This window comes from Taudactylus pleione, unplaced genomic scaffold, assembly GCF_031769625.1.
Source record: "Taudactylus pleione unplaced genomic scaffold, aTauple2 ptg000253l, whole genome shotgun sequence".
NCBI lineage: Eukaryota > Metazoa > Chordata > Amphibia > Anura > Myobatrachidae > Taudactylus > Taudactylus pleione.
In genome coordinates this window covers 2,731,303-2,753,114 of record NW_028284655.1, presented here as the reverse complement: position 1 = coordinate 2,753,114, position 21,812 = coordinate 2,731,303, and the positions used below count along the sequence as shown (strand labels likewise).

At 46.5% G+C, this 21,812-nt stretch overlaps 1 protein-coding gene across 2 annotated transcripts in view; it reads right to left on the bottom strand.

Annotated features, from left to right (window-relative positions):
- LOC148515101 (perlucin-like protein) overlaps window positions 1–21,812 on the bottom strand; it is a 79,089-nt gene that overhangs the window by 35,027 nt on the left and 22,250 nt on the right. Inside the window, exons 2-3 of one of the 2 annotated variants that reach the window (XM_088480447.1) lie at window positions 1,649–1,699; window positions 220–327 (exon numbers count right to left, since the gene is read on the bottom strand). In XM_088480447.1, coding sequence (XP_088336573.1) covers window positions 220–327; window positions 1,649–1,699 — 159 coding nt within the window. The remainder of the gene's footprint in view (window positions 1–219; window positions 328–1,648; window positions 1,700–21,812) is intronic. The other variant, XM_088480448.1, reaches the window with a different exon arrangement.

Here is a 21,812-nt window from a genome sequence, read left to right as displayed (position 1 = left end):
CTCTGAGCAATGTAATAAACACGTCAGACACAATAAAAAATGTCCCCATGTCCCCTCACTCTCATGATTAATATAGTAAAACCCTTTCCTCCTTACTTCACCTATTCACACATGTATTTCCTGTATGTAATCGTATTTCCATCACTCTGTGGTCTGTACACTCCATCGTGTCATCAGCATGTGCCCGTTTTCCCCTATACCTACTCTTCTAATACTTACAATAACCATATAAGAGTCCAGTAAGGATGGCCAAGATAATGAATATTAAGACCAATAGGACCACCAGAGCTGTTGCTATCCAACCACGTGTAGCCTTCTTCTGCCGACCTGGTGTAAACAATGGATGGATTATAGCGCAGATCTTAGCTTGCAACAGAACAGAATAAAAACACAGCAAGATCATCACAAAACAGAGATTTGCCTGATCCTACAATACCTGGTGTCACACTCAGTGGCCAGCAATCATTTATGGCTTAGCATATTATATTATCATTAGTTATACAGTCTAAACGTATTATACAACACTTTACAAAGAATATGTAATGATTCACGAAAGTCGCTGCACCATTGTGGAATACAATATATATGAGTTCCCTACCAAATGGACACACACACACATATAACTACCAATTTCTTCAAATTAAGCTACCAGTATGTCTTTGAAATGTGGAAGTAACATGGAACGGCTTTAGGTAACCCAAATAGGGGAGAACATAAACACTTCACACAGATAGGGCCTTGATTGGAGTTGAACCCATGGCCATCGGGCTTTGAGACAGCAATGCTAACCACAGTGTCACTCATTCGCCATAACATTTCTGAATATAACTTTTGTGACAACTACCATGCCATGGAGCATGGTAACATGTGTGACTACATCCATCAGCATCTCAATAAGGAGTTTAGCAGAAAGCTCAGTGTAAAGCTGGGGTGTGTCCTGCTGGAGGAACAAGGGGGGACCTTAGGACCAGGGGAAGGTCAAGAGAGGGGAGGGCCTGTGTGCAGCCTCAGTTCGTGTCCTCTTCCCCTCTCTCGCTGGTGCATGTCCTCCGTAAACTCTAGCACTGTGCCAGAGTCTACTGCATATGTGCCTATCTCCAGGAAAATGAAGTGTACACACCCTGCACCCATTATAAATATCCCCATGAATGTGGGGGAAATTTAAAATGGAATATTTAGAGTTGAGAGGGTTGCGTTTTGCCATCAACCCCATAACCTCCTACTTCTTTGGGGATTCAAGAGGCTGTCTACTCTCCTGGGAGACCTACCTGAAACCCAGGAGTTTTCCAGACATAACCAGGAGTGTACACAAGTATGGTATTAGAGGATGGAGACCAATGTCTCAACCTAAACATTTGGTAGTAATAGTCTGTGTGATACAGGCATTAGCAAGTTCCCGGTGAGTCTGCCCAATGTTTTAAAGGGGCAATCATTTAACAGGGAAAAAGTTTGGTTTTGCCTTTTAAATGATTGCCCTTTAAAACTTTGGGCAGACTAACTGGGAACTTACAGATGCCTGCATTTCGCAAGCTATTACATTTACCCATTAGTTACTGAGGCTGCTACCTTTGAAAAAAATCATGTCACGCTAGTTATTGAGTAACAATAATCCTATCTACTCGTAATTGTACCCTTGTGTTCTTCTCACCTGCAGTCCTAAAAAACCCTTCATTGAAGTTATATGAAGAATCATCCAACTCTGAAAGAAATGACAATACAGAGAATTAATATTATTTTAATTTAAACTCTGCTAATGCATAAAATACCCAACTGTGTGGCCTCATTGTTAACACTACCAGATGTACCCATGGCAAGCCCTGAGCATGAATTCTAGTTGGAACCATGGTTTATGAACTTGAAAGTATCTATTTGGGTTCATGCGGCTTAAGCAGTGCTTACAACTGGGTACACACTAAGGGGTATATTTGTGTGGGTTTTTTTAGAAGTGGAGTTGTTGCCCATAGCAACCAATCAGGTTCTAGCTATAATATTCTAGAAGGTTCTAGATAAATAATACGTTAAAGTGAGTGCTGTGATTATCAGAGATGTATGAGTTGTTTCATCCCTTGACTGTCCTTAATTAAAATCTAGCAATAAGTGGTGCCCCCTCAGGGCCCCCTGTGCCATGTACTAAGGGCCAGGGGTTGCCACTCCCACTATCTGCCACCCCCAGCCAGCCACCATTAACTGTCACCCTCATTCTATCCCTGCCACCCCACTATCTGCCACCCCCTGCCAGTCACCCCACTATCTACCACCCCCTGCCAGTCACCCCACTATCTGCCACCCCTTGCCAGATACCACCATGAACTGCCACCATCCCTCTGCCATCTTTAGCCAGCCCCCATTATCTACCAACCTCCTTCTATGCCCTGTCACCTCTAATATCTGCTACCATGATTATACCCCCCTATCTGCCAGCCCCTCTCTGCCCACCGCAGCACCCAAGAGTAGGCAGGTCTACATCACAGAGTCTGAATGCAATACAGCTTTATATGGGCAGAGGGAGGAGGGGGTTACCCAGGGGCCGCTCCAGGGAGGAGTGATGGCGGATGCTGTGTGCCAACCTAGGCTCATGTGCCAGCTGCTGTCACCAGTGTTCACCTGCAGTTTTTAAAATATTAATATATAGTGCTCAGGACTTAGAAGTCCTAGCATAGCCTGACTATCTGGGGGGGGGGCACTTTCTTGCACATGGCACCAGAGTTATGGCTCTGATAAATAGTGTTAGCCGGGTAGTGAGCATTAAGAGAGCAGCTCACATGAGCAAAAATACAAAGGAGGTATGATCCTTTCACATGGAGACTAATATAAGTCGATTTATGCACATTATTTTATGTTCCTGTAATCAGTATCTAAAGGGTATGTACTATAGGCCTGATTCAGTAGGGATCGCAACTGTGATCACAATAGCGATTATGCACACAGTCTCACTGCGAAGATGTGCTAATGATTGCAATCGCAATGCCATACGCAGCCCAACATAAGGACGCCAGCCTCACCTTACACACATTCGCAATACTTAGCAAGACTGCGAGACCATCAGTAACATCGAATACAATCGGAGCCTCACGCACACTTGCACAAGCTCTGACCTTACTCAGGATTTGCTGACTTCATCACACGCAGTGAAAGCCCAAGCTGTGTATGGCATCGCAGTGGCTAATTTATGCACGCCCCTGTAATGGGGTTCCACCCTGTCACCATCCCCAAACAGTACTTCCTGTCCATCACTCTGCAATGGGTCTGCGTAGTCACTGCAATCACAGTCCTGGTCGCTTTCCTGCACAGTCCTACGCATGCGCAGAACGCAACAATCGGCCGATTTTGCGTAACCGCAGTTGCGATCGCTGCTGAATCAGGCCCCATGTTTTTTGACTGCAGCTCTTTTACAATTTTTTAAATTATATATTTATATAATTAAACAACTTAATATACTGCCCGGGTCAAACCTGGCAAAGGACACGTGCTGTATGGAGCAGCTGTCTCCACTCCAGAGCAATACTGAATAGTTGTATAGGATCTGCCATCACAATTCGCTGGGAGTCGAATACATAATTAGCAGAGGACCAGTGATGAATAATTTATGCCCCTTAGGCCCCTACTTACCACAATCTGCATTTCAAATGCGGTGGTAGTGTGATCATTTCACCTAAATTCATATTACGAATTTAGGGACTATCACAAGAATGTATTAACGGGATGTAGTTATGAGACCGGTGGCCTCTTAATCCCGGCAAGGGATTTAACATAGGCATCGAAATACCGATGCCTATGTTAATCTCGACGCCGGAACGCCGAGGACATTGGACCGATCGTCCTCTCTGCCGGGTAAGTATACATTTAGCCCAGGAATGGGGGGGTTAGGTTTAGGGACCGCAGGTGGACTTAGGGTTAGGCACCCCCCCGGGGAAGGTTAGGGTTAGGCTAGGGGAAGGGGGGGTTAGGTTTAGGCACCCCCCGGGAGGGTTAGGATTAGGGTGCGGGGAGGGGGGGTTAGGTTTAGGCACCCATGGGGGGGAGGTTAGGGTTAGGCACTAGGGGGGGAGGTTAGGGTTAGGCACCCCTAAGGGTGGGTTAGAGGGGGGGAGAGGGGAGGGTTAGCATAGTTACCACCGGGTATCAGGATCTTCACCTGTCGGCCAGTCACTGTCGGGATTTGAACCGGCGGCTCTTGAGCAGCCGGTATTTCAATCCCATTCCGTATTAACATTCTCAAGCAGGTACAGAGCTCAATTCTCAATGTATTTTTCACAAAAAATACAGTGAAAGTGCCTCCACACATGCACCGCTGCCGGCTAGCGCTATCCCACAACCCCACCCCCCTTGCCCAACCACTTGCACTTACCTGCCCGGTGATGGGTGAGCTCTCTCCTCCGGTCAGCTGGTTGCCAGGCCTGGTCTGTGACGCCGGTCATCCGGTGTGTGCTGTAAATTGAGATGCCCATTTACAGCACTGCTGAGAGGGGACACAGTGCAGGAGCCCCGGCGACTAGCTGACCAGATGAGAGAGCTCACCGACCAGCTGACCCCTGGGTGCAGGTAAGAACCTGATTTTTTATTAACTATTTTTTTTCCAGTAATCAGCTAGTGGTCTATTTAGACCACATGGTTGAGCACAGGAGGCCGGCTGTCAGAGCAGAGCAGAGCAGGAGTTGGGGAACCAGGGAGAACCCTGCTTAATGCCATCTCCAGATGGCGCTGTTGCAGCAGAGAAACCACCTGGTATTTTTTCACAATTCCCCTTAGTACATTTCAAGCACATCGCATTTTCCATTTAGGCCCGTATTCAATTTGAGGCGAAAAAGACAGGTGGAAAAGTATCGCCGTATTCAATTTGAAAGACAATGTAATAGGTGGAAAAGTTTTGCCTCTGAATAGCAGGCGGAAAAAAGTGCAGAATTGGGGTTTTGGGGTGCAACATTGCGGGAATCCCCGTGCAGCCTTCAGATAGTCCCCCAAAGGTAAACTGCGTCAAAATAAAAAACAAAAAAACACTTCAGAACACCCCCCAAAAAAATATCACTTTTATTTTGGGGGCGAAAAAAAAACATGTTGGGGATAAAGTTAAAAACTAGCTTATTAGACTCCAGGGGAGTACCCAAGTATGCCCTAGGTGTTTTTTCATTGCAGGTGCTTGCAGCAGGTGGATTTTTCATGATTTTTTAAACTTAACTTTAGCAACTTTAAAATATGCTGACCCCCATTTTCAAGTACCCCAAATTTGCTGGGATAACTTATTTTCTGCAAAAAAACCTCCTGAATACTATTCTGCACCACTAATACAAAAACGCTATTTAGCAGCTATTGAGCCCGTTTAAAAACACCAAATACCTTTGATCAAGCCAAATCGGGGGTAACCATAGCTAACCCCCATGTCAGAGCATCTTTTGGGTGGTGTCAGGCTGATTTCCCCAAATCTGACAGGACTTTCCGCTTGTTTAAGTTTCGCCGGGACCCGTTTTCACGTACTTTCAAACTGAATAAGGGGATACACGGGCACGCGTGCAATACTTTTCCACCTGCAAAACACGCGATGTAGGCGAAAAGTCCGGGAGGCAGAAAAGTATCGCGGGTCCACTCAAACTGAATACGGCTCTAAGTATGGGAAACGTGATCTGCTTACTAAACATATGCAAATTAAAAAGCTTGGAGTCATTTTTCACGAAAATTTCTCCAAAAGCCCTTTAATACATTTCAGTGAAACTAAAATAATGTGAAATGACTGTGAAAACACCAATTTTCACGTCATGTTAGTAAAAAAAATGATTGATAAATAGAGCCATTGAGATATTGATTTGTAATATAATTCACGTGGTATAGGGTAACTGAGACCAATTATTTCACCTTTGAGCACAGAAGTGGTTGTAGTCTGTAATTCAGATCAAAATGGTTCTTGAATTTGATATTAGATTTAAAGTGACATTAAGACAGCTAGTTTCACGTAAAGCCTAATTAGTTTAAAAGTCCATAGTGTGTTCACTGATTTACATTTACAGTATATCTGATTTCCATATGTAACCCTGGTTAAGGGTTAGAGAAATATATTATATAAATAAAACTATAATTTATGTGGTAATCCATATTTTTACAACTAAAAAGGGAATTTATGTATATGTTTAGAATAAATTCATGGGCATACAGGTTTGGAGGCCAGGACAAGTTTCTCACAGGCGGCCAAGGTACTAGCTCCCACCCAGAGAGGCAGTGTCAGTCACAGAGCAAGCACTGATAGGGAGACATTGCACGGACAATCAGTGGTGATGCTATGACAGCTGAGCTGACAGGAGGCGGGGTGCTGCTGCTGCACGGTGGCTGTTCTGCCTGATATCACAGCGTCAGCTTTGGGGAGCACTGTCAGAGTAAAACTCTTAATAACACCATACCAGTTACTGGGGGAGATGTATGAAGCCCAGAAGCGGTATCAGCGCATGTTATGTGCGCTGATACCGCTTCTCCCCGATGTATGATCGGGGGTCTGGGCGGTAAATGACAGGGGCGCTATGCGCCCCTGTCATTATTGGCGCTGCTATCTTGCGTCAGGGCCATGTACGAACGGTCATACCGCATGACCGTTCGGCCGGCTGTAGCTGTCGTTATCGACAGCTACAGCCTGGCACTGCCCTATCCCCACAGTAGGGATAGCGCTGTCACTTCTGTGGCTGCTGTCAGCTCCAGGCTGCGCGCGGTGATCTTGCGATACTTTCGAGATCCCGCGCATGCTCAGTGGAGCCGGCCGGGACAGAGACACAGGGTATTAGCACTAGGCTGATGCGCTGCTGTCTCTAATGGGTAGCGCCGGAGGGGGGAGTTAACGCTTCCCCTCTCCGGCCGATGAGATGTTCTTACATTTCATCGGTAGTGCATCCTGCTTCACCTCGGTAAAGAGGCGAAGCAGGAGGAAGCAGTATAGCGGCACGTTAAGTGCCGCTATCATACATCTACCCCACTGAGTCTAAAGCTGGCTACAGATATAGCGATGTGCTCACAATCCGACATCGTGTACGATTTGGCGTGAACTCTCCACGGGAGCTCCCTGGCAGTTGTGAGCACGATTTGGTCCAAAAACCTGCAGATTTGACTTAGAATCTCACAATTCATCGCATCGTACGAATCGTGAGTTTTATCTTGACTTTCCCAAAACAAGAGAAGAGGCTCTTCATGATTGGTGGGAAATTTAACTAATAATAACAAAGGAAAGGGCTAGCCAGGGTGTATAAAAAGCAGCCAGTATTTTAACCCTGTGCACATTCTGCTTTGCTACTAGTGAGGCTAGGTGTGTACCTGCTGAAACCTGTACATTGCTACTGTGCTCTGCTTTGTATTTGACTTTTACCTTTTACAAAGTGTGTTATCTACCTGCAAGTGTTGTGCAACTGCATTCTATCCTGTTCCTGAATTCTGTGCTGATGCATCCCTATCAGTATAAAGTGTTGGTCGGCCAAGCTGGGGTCCAGTTGATCCAGGAGAGGGCCAAGCGAAGGAGAAAAACATGCTGGACTAAGGAGTGGCTGCTACAAAGGGATACCCGCTCTCACATGTCCCTGCTGATGGAGATCAAGGACAATAACCGGACGACTATCGCAACTACCTGCACATAGATGATGCCACCTTCCAGAAGTTGCTGACTATGGTGACCCCCCACATCCGGAGGCAAGATACAAAGTGGCAGAGGGCAATCCCTGATGAAGAGAGGCTGGTGGCTACACTGAGGTACCTGGCTACAGGAAGGTCATTTGAAGACCTGAGTTTGGTACACTCATCTCACCTCAGTCCTTGGGTGTCATCATTCCAGAGACCTGCAAGGCTGTTAAAATGCTGCAGTTCCAGTATTGCAAGGTAAGAAAAAAAACACACACTACACATTTGTTTCTTGTGAAAGAAAAAACGTTGGGTTTTTTTGTTCAATTTAACTCTTTATATAACTGTGCATTAACAAAACTGTGCTGCATAGCAGTCATGAACACAACACTATGCAATTGTAAATATATTACATAAACAAGTGTATAAACAGTACAAAACAGCATTATCACCAAATTTTATCAATCCCAATAGGTAGCCTGCTGTATGTTGTACGGTGGGTCAGACACCAGACTGAACAGGCCATTACACACATGGCACAAGTACAGATTGTGGCCCCGGCTTCCAGCAATCTGTACTTGTGCCATGTGTGTAGTGACCTTGTCCAATTGGTGTCATCACCACCATATAGCATACAGCCAGAACCTATTGGGAGTGATGAAATTTGGTGATAGTACAGAAGAAGAAGCAAAAGAAAAAACATTAAGAGCAACGCGGCAAATTCTCCTCTGCATCCAGCAGAGCATTGTAAACGGTGCTGCTTGTGTTTGGGGTGCTGGGTGGGGGAGTAATCTCCAACTGGGCTGGGGGGTGCCTGACATAGGCATTTGGAGCAGGGGAATAAAGCATAGGGTCAGTAATATAGATGGTCATGCAATTACTGCTTAGGGATCGAATGAGAAGCTCATAGATGAGCCAATGGAAATTTTTGGAATTTACCGCATCCAGTTTTGTCATCTGACTATTAATGTGAGCAGTAAAGTCGTCAATAGCATCAGGGGCTTTTTGAAGGATGCTTTCTGCTTTTTGTAGAAACAACTCCTCCTGTTCTGTGTGTTTTTGATTATTATTTTTTTTGGGGTGGTATCAAGGAGGATGATGATGCTCAGGGTTCAATGGGTGTGGCCATTGTGGTGACGTTTTCCACCTCGCTGTCCCCGATCAAAGTTAGGTCCGGCGTGATGGACAAATCAGGATCTTGGGTGGGAGTCTATATAGGGAAAAAAAAAAACAATATTAAAGTTATGTTTATCTAAAAAAAATGTTTTCTATTTTTCCAGTTTCCTAACACCGTGGAAGAGTGGAAGAGCATCGCTGAAGAATTTGAACAATGTTGGAATTTCCCTAACTGCAGAGGAGCCATTGATGGAAAACACATCCACATCAACCCACCTGCCAACACCGGATAATATTACTACAACTACAAAGGCTTCTTCAGCATCATTCTCATGGCAGTGGTGAATGCCAACTATGAATTTTTGTTTGTGGATGTCGGCAAGAATGGCCGTGCTTCAGATGGTGGGTCCTTCAAACAGACTGCTTTCTACCAGAGACTCACCAACAAAACCCTCCACTTGCCACCACTGGATAAGACAAAGATGGCCTAAATTACGTTTTCATCGCAGACGAGGCTTTTGCATTACATAAACATGTGATGAAGCCATTTGCACAGAGGGGCCTGACCAAAGAGAAGAGGATCTACAACTATCGTCTATTCCGTGCACGGCGCATTGTGGAAAATGCGTTTGGAATACTGAGCAACTGGTTCCGCATTTTCCACACCACCATAAACCTACGTGTGGAGAAAATAGATTGGGTCATGTTGGCGTGCTGTGTGCTACATAACTTTCTGCGAAGGAAAACTACACAAACGAGGACAAGTCCCAGCTAGACCAGAAGATGTAGGACCTCCGGAGGAGATTGCCCAGTTTACATCAGTGTCTGCACCGACAAATGCAACAACATCAACAGCACGTGCCAAAGAAGTGAGGGAGGAGTATATGGCCTATTTCAACGGACCAGGTGCGGTGCCATGGCAGGAGGGCTATCTGTGAGATAAATGACTACAGTGGACAACTTCTTGTGATTGAGCAACAAAAAAACTTATGAACTATGTCTCTACTTACCAACAAATCCTCAGACGGTGCAATCACTTCTGACGCCTCCTGGTCTCCCTCTCGCTCGGCCATCAGGACCACTGACTGGCGTTGTGGCTCTTGTTCACTTAAAAAACTTATAAGATCATAGTACCAGAGTGTTGGGTGGTACACGTTGTCACTACCAGCCCCTGAACTTTTGGACTCATCCACTTTTCGCTTTTCTTTTATATACACGGTACACAGATTCTATATTTTGTGCCGTACTGCTTTAAGGTCAGCATCCGCAATGAACCCTATTTGTATATTCCAAAAGGACATTCAAAGCTGCCAATTTTGCTGACTTGTGGTGGTACTGTCAACAGGATATCCTCCAAAGGCACTCCTTTTCCTGGAGGATCTCTAGGAAACCAGTAACAAATTCCCATTCACTATCCATGGACATTGCTAGGAGGAATGTTATGTGTTTTTTATATGTATTGTAATCTTTTTTTTTTCCATGAATGTTCTGTGTTTTTATATGTATTTTAATCAGTTTTTTTCCAGGAATTTTCTGTGTTTTTATATGTATTTTAATCAGTTTTTTTTTTTCAGGATTGTTATGTGTTTTATGTGTATTTTTGTCTGTTTTTTTACAAGAATGTTCTGTGTTTTTATATGTATTTTAATGTTTTATTTTTGATGTTGCAATGTATATTTTTATGTTGTTGACATACATTCGTTTATGGTGGTATATTCAAACATCATAAACTAATGTATCACAGCAACAAAAACTAATTTTATATATGTATCGGTGTTGTTGTAATTTTTTAATATTTGTTGTTAAACTAAATTTTTTTAATCAATTTATAACATTTTTGAGTGATTTTGTAATGTGAGGTTATTTTATAGGTGTCACGTGACATTGGTGGGTAGTTGGGTGGCACACATTGGTGGGCAGTGGAAGGTTAATGCATGGTCCAGCCACCGCCCGCCTTATTATGGCGGGCGGTGGCTAAGTCATGCATTTATAACTGGCTGGCACACATTAGTGGGTAGGGGGGTGGCACACTTTGGTGGGTAGGTGGGTGGCACACATTTGTGGGCAGTGGGAGGTCAATGCATGGCCCAGCCACGGCCCGCCTCATTACGGCAGGCGGTGGCTGGGTCATGCATTTAGAAGTGGCTGGCACACATTGATTGTCAGTGGGGTTGCATTAAATACAGTACCAATACTCACCAAACTGGGTAATCCTGCAGACTCTATCGTGCTTTCCTTTTCCACTCTCCATGGAACTGCACAAGATGGCGATTGGGCGTATCCAGGGACCTGTGCATCAAATTCCCCAACGTACGATATGTCGTGAGTAAAAAAACCTCTCGATTTGGATCAAATCGTGTCCCTGATTGGCAAATCTGGCCTACAGCACGCCAAATCTGAAGATGCGAGGTGCGACGAGCGGGGACGCGCATCGGCATCGTGATCAGGAGTAGAACTTCATGATTTGGCCATATATTTTACACGATTTGTCCTCACGATTCATCGAAATCGGGTAAAAAATCGCCATGTGTGTGGCCAGCTTAAGTGCCAACCTTTTGGGAGGAATAAATATCAACATAACTGGTTATTGGAAATAAGTTCACTACAGTTGATAAAACTCAGCGTGAAGTTGAAAAACAATACTTCCAATGCAGTACTATGGACAAAGAGGGGTCTTCAACTATAACTTAAGGTGCATATCCACTTGCCGATGGGGTAATGACAGTACAATTATAACATCGTAATCGTACAGTCATTCCTCATCCCCTGTAATGGCTATACTGAACGATATGTCATTCAGTGCAGGCACCCTCCCTCATCTCCGAACATGCCCAATCTGTCGTTATCGGCAGATTGACCAGGTTGTTCAGGCGATGATTGATGTTGAAAGCGACCAGCGGGAGTGCGCATCAACATTTTCATGCCCGATCTTTGCACGATTAATGAGCGATTGAACGATAACGATGTCGTTATCGTTCAATTGCTCTGTTTAATCGGCAAGTGGATACGAGGCTTAATAGAATTATAAATTAGCCAATGTTACCTACAGACTGTTACTGAAATAGACATTGTTGCAAGGTATGCAGTTAAATAGGGACGTAGACATAGGTGCTTTAAAAGCTACATCCTAAGCTGCAAAGTGTCATCCAGCCAGCAGGAAAAGGACAATTAAACTAGGGGCCGGTTTCAATTAGATGCGATAAGCAACATTTTGGCGATAAATTATCGTGATAATGCAGCGATTGCGCAATTCAATGATCTCTTCTGTGATAATTGCATAGACAGAAACCAGCGATAAGTTTTCACCATCTCAGAGCAGGTGAAAAAAAAATGCAAAATCTCTATTTTTGGCTAAAACTGTGGGATTTGTTTCAGAACCCTCTGGACACCCCCCCACCCCCTAATGTTAGATTAGCCAAAAAGTTGTGCTTAAATAGCATGATTTGTGCAAAAATTACATGTAAATTTTAAGTCTAAAAAAATAACAGCAGTGGAAAATGGGTTTAAAGTAGTGGGCCTGGTATTTTGGGGGACTGTATGGATGCGACAGGTGTTTTCAACATTGCAGGTAGCTGCTGCAGGTGTATTTAAATTTTTTTTTTTTAAAGTGCACTTTAAAGACACAAAAATATACTTACACCCATTGCAATGCACCCCCAATTTACGTCCTGCGGTAATTTTCTCAAAAATATTGCTTTTTATCATTTTTCAACACTTATGCAAATACGCCAATTGACCCAATTTAAGAACGCAAAATATTTTTATTACGGCCATTAATACGCTTCTATATTGATTTCCAATGTCAGTTAGCCATTTTTTGGAGTACAGACTGATTTCTCTAAATGCGGAGACATTTTCGCCTGTTTTGCCATGAAGAATTATCGCACGTATACGGATTCGCCTGTTTTACAATAGGATTTGGCAAAAAACAGGAGCACGCATTGCCGGGATAGGCAATAATATCGCACAAAAAACGGGCGATAAGTGCGATAATATTGCCGGCTATAAATTATTGATTTATCGCAGCTAACTGAATCCGGCCCTAAATGTGCTAAGAAGTGATAAGAACTGAGCCTGCGGCAGCACCACAGTCATAGGATTAACAGTATAACTGATCATACTCCTCAGGAAAGCAACTATATATTCATGGACTTTGGAAAGTTAGGTTTAGTCCAGAGGATAACGCTAAAGGTAGATGAAGAATAATCTACTTACCTAACCAAGGAGATACAACAGGACTTTCAGCAATTGACACTAAGGTTTAATAAGTATATTCATTGCTATCGGTGTATAGTATTGTTCTTTTGTTCAGTTAAAACGTAAATGCCTATATACTGTATGTACAAACAGTGCATGCTATTGTCTGACGTGTACTGAACGTTATGTTGCTATTTCTAAAGAAAATGCTAATATAAAAACTTTGAAATTATATTTAAAGTGTATTAATTGCCTAAAGTCTTCTAGAACACTTGGAGACTCTGGGGTAAAGAAGAAGAACAGGTTTACTTAATTTTTACACTATAATATCCTGTGCAGGGGCAGATTGGGATCGAAAACCAGCCCAGGAAATTTTTGAAAGCAGCCCTGATGGGGGCGGGCTCTGTAGAGAGGGTGGGGTCTGCAGAGGGAACGGGTTACTCTCTTCTTTTAGAGCCTGATTCTAAGCTGGACGCAGTCGTGGCTGCAACTAACCCCTTGCATGGTGCACAGCCGTGCCTCCGAATGTGCAAGGACTGAGACACCCACTTCTGCATTTAGACTTTACCATCTGGCATACCATCTGCTAGATTACCCATCTAAGTATGGCCCATGGCTTCTAATGTGAGCGATTCAGCATCTCTGCACGCACCTACTTTCATATATATACAGGGCCGGACTGGCCATCTGGCAGTTCTGGCATATGCCAGAAGGGCCGCTGACCAGATGGGCCGGACCAGTCGTCGAGAAGCCCAGATGAGCCGAGCAGATAATAAGCCTCTCAGAGCTCTAGGCTGCTCAGCGGCAGGAGCACAGTCACACAGTGTGGTTTGCGGTCACTCCCATTGTGTTTGTAATGCAATCAGAGTGGCTGGTCCTGGCTGTCAGTCAGCTTCATGCAGCTCCACTGGCCAAGTTTCATATTTCGAACTGACCATTGTGGGAGGAGTCATAGAGCACTTCCCCGGCAAAGGGAAAATGGTGTAGCCTGCAAGCAGGAGCCAGAGCAGTAACAGTTAAACCCCCCCCCCCCTGCGGCCCGATATACCCCTGGCTGGAGCAGATGGTGCCACTGTGAACAGGACTCAGATCCCCGCAAATCGCGGCAATATGCCGCGAGGGGGCAGGGCCTAATGGGTACCCGCCCCCACATCAACAACCTGCAGCATCAGCTACATCAAGGTGAGTGTGTGAACCTATTTATAATGTGCTAGGGTGTATGTTTGTGCTAGGTTGTGTATGATATATTCATGTGTTAGTGTAATAAACATAAGATATATTTAGTTAGAATATATGTATATACAGCATATACAACGTATATATGTATGCATACACACACAGTATATATATAATATATATATATATATACATACGCACACATACATACATAGATAGATATACAGAGGCGGATTGGCCGTTTAATTCATCTGGAAAATTCCTGGTGGGCCGAGTGGACTGTGGACTGCCTGTCGTATGTGGCCCCCCCACCCCCAGTAGCGCATCACCCTTGTATGACTGGCAGCCTCCTGGCGGCTGACAGAGGCACACCCATGGAGGAACTGAAATCATGAGAGAGGATGCCGCTGTTCTCTGACGAGACCAAGGCACCCCGTCCCCACTCCAAGTACTATGCCAGCAACAGACAGTTACACACAGGGCCTGATTCAGACCCGGTCGCAAGCGCTGAGCGCTCACAACCGGGTCGATGGTGGCCCACAGCGAATGCGCATGACGGAGTCGGCTCCGTCGTGCGCATGCGCAAGATCCAGCTAGCAACGGGCAATCCGTCGCTCCGGGTCTCGCACCAAGGGGGGCGGGCTGTTGATGTTGAGTGACAGCTCGCCCCCTTTGGTGGGTGGGTCGGGGGGGGTGGCTGCTCAAACAGAGGCGTTCCCATGAGAACGCCTACCGTTTGGGGGGGCCCCACTGATATCACAAGTGATGTCAGTGGGAGAGCTTCCGGCTCTGGTGGAGCCGAAAGCTTTCTGGGGCTTGCGGCCACGAGACCCTACCACACGGGTCTCGTCGCAAGCCCGATGGTCACGATGGTCTTGACCATCGCAACCATCATCATGGCCACTCGCATTAGCTGTGGGGTGTGCCAAGCCCAGGAGGCTGCTCCAAAAAAAAGAAAAAACCCGGCCCTGATTCAGAGCGAGCGGCTCTGAATCAGGCCCACAGTTTGGCAGAGGGAAAACAGTCAGCGTCTAGCTGCCTGGATAAGTAACAACTTGGTGTGGGGACGGCGTGAAGCGGCAAGCGGGGTATGCATTGCAGGACGGTGCTGGGCTGGAGAGGCAACGTCCCCACGCTCCACTGCACCGTCCTCATGCTACATCCTGCCATTAAGTTATGCCCGGCTCTGGCTGTCCCCAGCTCAGCTCCTCCTTCCAGGCTCTGTGAAGTCTTGCCTGTGCAAAAGTGAGCCACAGTCAGGCGCAGATTAGTGGTAGACTTCACTGTGTTTGGGCCGGTGAAATAATTTTTTCGTGTATATTTTTTTATTTTAATTTTCTAAAAATTCGTGCCATGGTCAGCGCTGATCAGGAGCCGGCCTGGCCTCATCACATATTTACTAGAGACGGAGCAGGAGAGAGGCCCGCCTCATTTCCTCACAGCTCAGCCTCTCATTGACAGCCGCTTGCCAGACTGACTCCTGGGCTTGGCACAAAACTAGTCCCTTCTCCCACCTACCCGGGCCGCACCGCCAGGGAAAGGCAGTCACCTCTAACAGACACACAATGAGATCCAGTCTCCCAGATCCCAGCAGCAGCCAGAGTTAGAAGGGCTTCTCAGGAAGCTGCTATGTGAGCATGCAGTGCTGCAGCGAGTGTGCAGAAATTGTATAGCAGCAGGTCAGTGCTCCCATCCCAGTGTCTTCCCTTTCTCCAGCCCTGTGTCCCCGCACCATTACTGACCTCCCAACCTAGTGTCTCCCATCCTGCCAGCCCAGTGTCTCCCCCATCCCTCCCCCAACCAGCCCACTGCACCTCACTGCCCCACCTAGAACCCCTAGCCAGTCCAGTCACAGTGATCACTCTAATTCATCCCAGTGTTCCCTCCTCCCACCACTATTTCACTGTCTCATTCCCATCCTACCCACTGCCACCCATCACAAGATTACACCCCTATCCAGCCCAGTGTCCCCCACCATCTCACTGACTCCCCATTGCAGTGTCTCCCCCCTTCCCTCACCAATCAGTCCACTGCTCCCATCTAACTGCCCCCCAGCAAGAATCCCCAGCCAGCCAGTCTAGTCCCAGTGTCCTCCCCTCATTCAGCCCAGTGTACCCCCTTCTCTAGCCTATTGCTCCTCCCTCCCACCCCTTTCTCAATGCCCCACTTCAATCCAGCCCAGGACCTCCCCATTCTCAATGCCTACCATCCAGCCCAGTGTCCCCCCACATCTCACTGATCCCCCATCCCAGGGTCTCCCCCCTTTACTTCCCCAACCAGCCCACTGCCCCATCTAACTGCCCCTCAGCAAAAAACCCCCAGGCAATTACAGTGTCCCCCTCATTCTCCCCAGTGTACCCCCTTTTCCAACCTAGTGTCCTCCCTCTTATCACCATCTCATTGCCCCCTTCCCACCCAGTCAAATGCCTCCCCCCTATATATCACCCACTGCCTCTCCCTGTCACCTGCTGCCTGTGCCCTCTCACCGACTGCCTGTCACCCTCTCCCTGGGGTCACCTACTGCCTCTCCCCATCACCCTCTCCCTGTCACTTACTGTCTCTCCTGTCACCTTCTCCCTGCCACCTTCTGCCTTTCCCTGGCATCAACATCCCCCGTCACCTCTCTCTTCTGTCATCCTCTCTCCCTCTCTCCTGTCATACTCTGCCTCTCCCAGACATCACCCTCTGTTAGGCCATTTACAGCACAAAGCAACCTTTTCTCCTGGACACTCTGCTATAGGAATTGTGTGTGATTAAGTTTTTCATTTAAGTGATTTACACTATGAAGAGTCGGTAAGGGTTAATATACCGACACTTGTTGGTCAGTATGCTAAGCCCCTCTCCCTACCCTAGCCCCCCCTCTTTGGTGCCTAACCCTAACCTCCCCCCTAGTGCCTGACTCTAACCTCCCTGGTGCCTATCCCTAACCCTTCCCCCTTAGTGCCTAACCCTAACCCTCCCCCTAGTGCCTAACCCTTCCCCCTTAGTGCCTAACCCTAACCCTCCCCCTAGTGCCTAACCCTTCCCCCTTAGTGCCTAACCCTAACCCTCCCCCTAGTGCCTAACCCTAACCCTTCCCCCTTAGTGCCTAACCCTCCCCCTAGAGCCTGAACCTTCCCCCTTAGTGCCCAACCCTAACCCTCCCCCCTAGTGCCTAACCCTAACCCTTCCCCCTTAGTGCCTAACCCTCCCCCTAGAGCCTGAACCTTCCCCCTTAGTGCCTAACCCTAACCCTCCCCCTAGTGCCTAACCCTAACCCTCCCCCTAGTGCCTAACCCTAACCCTTCCCCTTAGTGCCTAACCCTAACCCTCCCCCTAGTGCCTAACCCTAACCCTTCCCCCTTAGTGCCTAACCCTAACCCTCCCCCTAGTCCCTGACCCCACACCGTAAACCTAACCCCCCCCTAACACCCTGATACTTAACTTCGGTATCCTGGCGGAAATAAAAAGCTTTTTAAGGACAGGACGTCTAGGGAGCAAAAATGTCTAGTTAGGGCCCTTTACATGGCAGCTCAACAATGAGAAGACGAAGGGCATAGCCCATACTTACCTACTTTTTTATTGTCCTCTCTCAGCGGGTGGAGTTTATGTAAGACGCGTCTGCATCGTGACGTCATACCTAACAAAACCAACTAAATACCAAGGGGTCTATTTACTAAGCAGTGTTAGGAGACAGAGTGAAAAGTGAAAAATTGCCAGCCAATCAGCTCCTAACTGTCATTTTTCAAATACAGCCTGTGAGGGCAGTTAGGAGCTGATTGGCTGGCACCTTATCACTTTTCACTCTGTCTCCTAACACTGCTTAGTAAAAAGACCCCAAATGTCTGACTATGGCACATGTCCGAATCCCCTGCAGGATGAGCCAAGTTGTGTGTATTTTTTTAATACAGAGAATGATGTACACTTGTACATACCTCCCAACATGACCCTCTCCAGTAGGGACACAATGCTCTGGTCCTGGACTTCCCTGGTAATTTATGATTGGTGGAGGCTCTAGAGTTGGGGCTGCAGCACAGTCCAAAATTCAAATATGGGAGTCACACCAACTGCCAGTGAGTCCCAGCCAGTGATGTTTGGCAGTGTGTGAAATGACAGTTGGTGTGGCTCTCCTATTTGAATTTTGAACTGCGCTGCAGCCTCACCTCTTACCAGGGAAGTCCAGGACCAGAGCATTGTGGACCTCATTCAGAGTCAGTCGTTGCGGCCGCACAGTCGCAGGGGAAAGGGTCCAGATATGCAAATGAAGCGATCACAAGTTGCGGTCCTAAGATGAGATCGTTAGCTGAACGACCGAGGGTAAGAAGCGGCCGTAAGACTAAAGCACGCCCCCTTCTCGTTCACTACACACGTCATCTCCTGGGATATAAGGATTAATCGCGACCATCGGGAACCATCGGAGCTGGTCGTAGAGCTTAAGGTTGACCATACCCTCTCTTAAGCACTACGATCAAGTCAGTGTACAAACCTCCCATGTCACGTATGCCATGACACTACTTTGTTAATTATGCACTCCCATTAAACGCTGTTCGCATAATTAGGCACCGCCTGCGTTCGGATCTCCAGTCCCCCGTTTTCAAGCACCTTCCCCCTGTTACCACCCACAAACGGTTCAATCTGTCACTCAAACTAACTACCTGGCTGTGTTCAAGGAGAGAGAAATTTCTGATCGTAACAGCTAGTGTGCGCACGCACATTGCGAACTTTATGCATGCGCAGTTTAGCGAACATCAGTGGCGTACGACTGTGCGGCCGCAACGACCGACTCTGAATGAGGTCCTGTGTCCCTCCTGGAGAGGGTCATGTTGGGAGGTATGCTTGTATGTTGCTCTAATGTTAATTATATTTGCAATAGCATAGACTAAGAAGTGGGAGGAGTCAGGATAGTAAGGGGAGGAGTCTATGCCAGGAGCCAAGTGCTGACGTGAGGTGGGCCTGTGTGCTTTAAATGCCAGGGCCTATTTTTAGTCCCAGTCCGGCCCTGTATATATATATATATATATATATATATATATATAGATATATATATAAAACATATATTATATATATATACAATATACACACAGTATATATACATATCTGCACACACAATATATATATATATATATATATATATATATATGTATATACGAAATTTGTGTAAGGCGGCACTCGTGGGCTATTTTCAAGAGCAAGAGTCAGAGACGCTAGGTCTGGTCCAACGTTTCAGTCCTTCCAGACTTTTATCAAGAACATACATAACAAACATACATAAGATACCTTTATAGACCAGTCTGCCAAGTGATCGCCACCTAGCACATGCGTCCTCGGCGTCCCCGTCGACGTCATCACAGCGGGACCAGGGAAGCGGCCACGTCATCAGTTGCGACCCGATGACCTCATCCGCTTCCCGTCTCCACGGCAACATATGACGGCGGAGCAACCAGACCCACGGGCGGCAGTATATCACCTGGAAAGCAGTATTAACATGGACAAACAAAATAAAAAACAATCACTAGTGTCACATGTATAATGATGCCTAAGCATTGATCACCAACAATAAACTTAAATGTGGTGAAAAAATCCCTTATCGATATTACATACTACAAACAAAGGTACCTATGTGACACATTAATTAAAATGGTAGAACAAGAAACAAAAGACTGAAGAACAGGATATCTCCTGGGAATCTAACCCCCCAGAAAAATTATACATATGCACACATCAAATACACTATAAACACTGAATTAACTAGAGTTTCTTTGAACCCGATGTTTTTTTTTAAAAAAATGCACACTCCATAGATTCTTGATGGATAATGTGCTATTCTAGATAGATAATATGTTTATTCTGTTCAAAATAACAAACTCACATTGCTAATAAGCAAAGGTGCCAAAACCAAGGTTCCTTAAATAACACAATCAGGAGTCACCACTACAAGACTATAAGAAACATGAGAAATAAATATTCTCGTTTAAACCCAACGGGGCCACAGTTTCCAATTTATGTATCCAAAAGGTTTCACACTGCAAAAGTTTCCTGTCACGATCACCTCCTCTTCGATTCTGAGGGACGTGATCTTTTAATTTATACTTCAATGTAGCAAGAGGGTGCCTCAACTGGGCAAAATGTTGTGCGACCGGTTGGTCAATTGTTTTTCCCTCCAAAGCTAGTCTGATTGCAGACCTATGTTGCGCCATTCTTTCACGTAAAATGCATGTTGTCTTGCCAACGTAGGCCAGGCCGCAGGGGCATTTGATCATATAAACTACAAAACGACTAGTGCAAGTCATTAAATTTTTCATTGGAAATTTTTTTACTCGAACGAATGTTTGTCCATGTTAATGTTGTTTTCCAGGTGATATACTGCCGCCCGTGGGTCTGGTTGCTCCGCCGTCATACGTTGCCGTGGAGACGGGAAGCGGATGAGGTCATCGGGTCGTGACTGATGACGCGGCCGCTTCCCTGGTCCCGCTGTGATGACGGCGACGGGGACGCCGAGGACGCACGTGCAAGGTGGCGATCACTTGGCAGACTGGTCTATAAAGGTATGTTATGTATGTTTGTTATGTATGTTCTTGATAAAAGTCCGGAAGGACTGAAACGTTGGACCAGACCTAGCGTCTCTGACTCTTGTTCTTGAAAATAGCCCACGAGTGCCGCCTTACACAAATTTCGTACATTTTGGACACGTGAGTGGCCCGAGGAGGGCACCGGGGGTACTAATAGTTTTTCCTTTGGTGGAGTGCCGGCCTTGGCAGAAATATATATATATATATATTAGGGGTGAGCGAATTCGGATTTCTGAAATCCGAACTGCCCCGAGCCCCCCCGATCCGAGTCCGATCCGAGTCAGGCTCGACTTTTTCCGCCTGACTCGGATCTGAAATCGAGGCAAAACGTCATCATCCCGCATTCCGAGTCTCGCGGGTTTTGGATCCTATATAAGGTACCCGCGTCGGCGCCATTTTCTCACTCGGCTGTGGACAGTGAAGAGGGAGGGTGGGAGTTAGGGATGGCAGGGCTGTGTAGTGTAGTGTAGTGCTGCTGTTGTCCACTACTTCAAAGTCCATAGGGGCTGGCTGTGTTGTGCTGTGCTGCTGTTGTTAATAGGGGCTGTGTCCACTACTTCAAAGTCCATAGGGGCTGGCTGGACTGTGTTGTGCAGTCAGTTCTCCATAGGGGCTGTGTCCACTCCAAAGTCCTGTGCAGTGTCCCAGTCCTAAAGGGGTGGTGTAGTGTTGTCCAGGGGGTGCTCTGTCCATCAGGGGTGCTCCCCCCAAGTACTAAAAAAATAATATATTTTCTGTGTTTGTGAATTGTGTGCGCAGTAGCCGCACGTGCATCAACAAAGTAGTGCCAAGCGTGCACCTGTGTCATAAGTAAAGGGCCGGCTGGCTTGACCGTTAAAGGGTGCTGTAACCCCCAAAGTACACTCCAGTCCACTCCAAACCAAAAAAAAAATTATTTTCTGTGTTTGTGAATTGTGTGCGCAGTGGCCGCACGTGCATCAACAAAGTAGTGCCAAGTGTGCGCCTGTGTCATAAGTAAAGGGCCGGCTGGCTTGACCGTTAAAGGGTGCTGTAACCCCCAAAGTACACTCCAGTCCAAACCAAAAAAAAAAGATTTTCTGTGTTTGAGAATTGTGTGCGCAGTAGCCGCACGCGCATCAACAAAGTAGTGCCAAGCGTGCGCCTGTGTCATAAGTAAAGGGCCGGCTGGCTTGACCATTAAAGGGTGCTGTAACCCCCAAAGTACACTCCAGT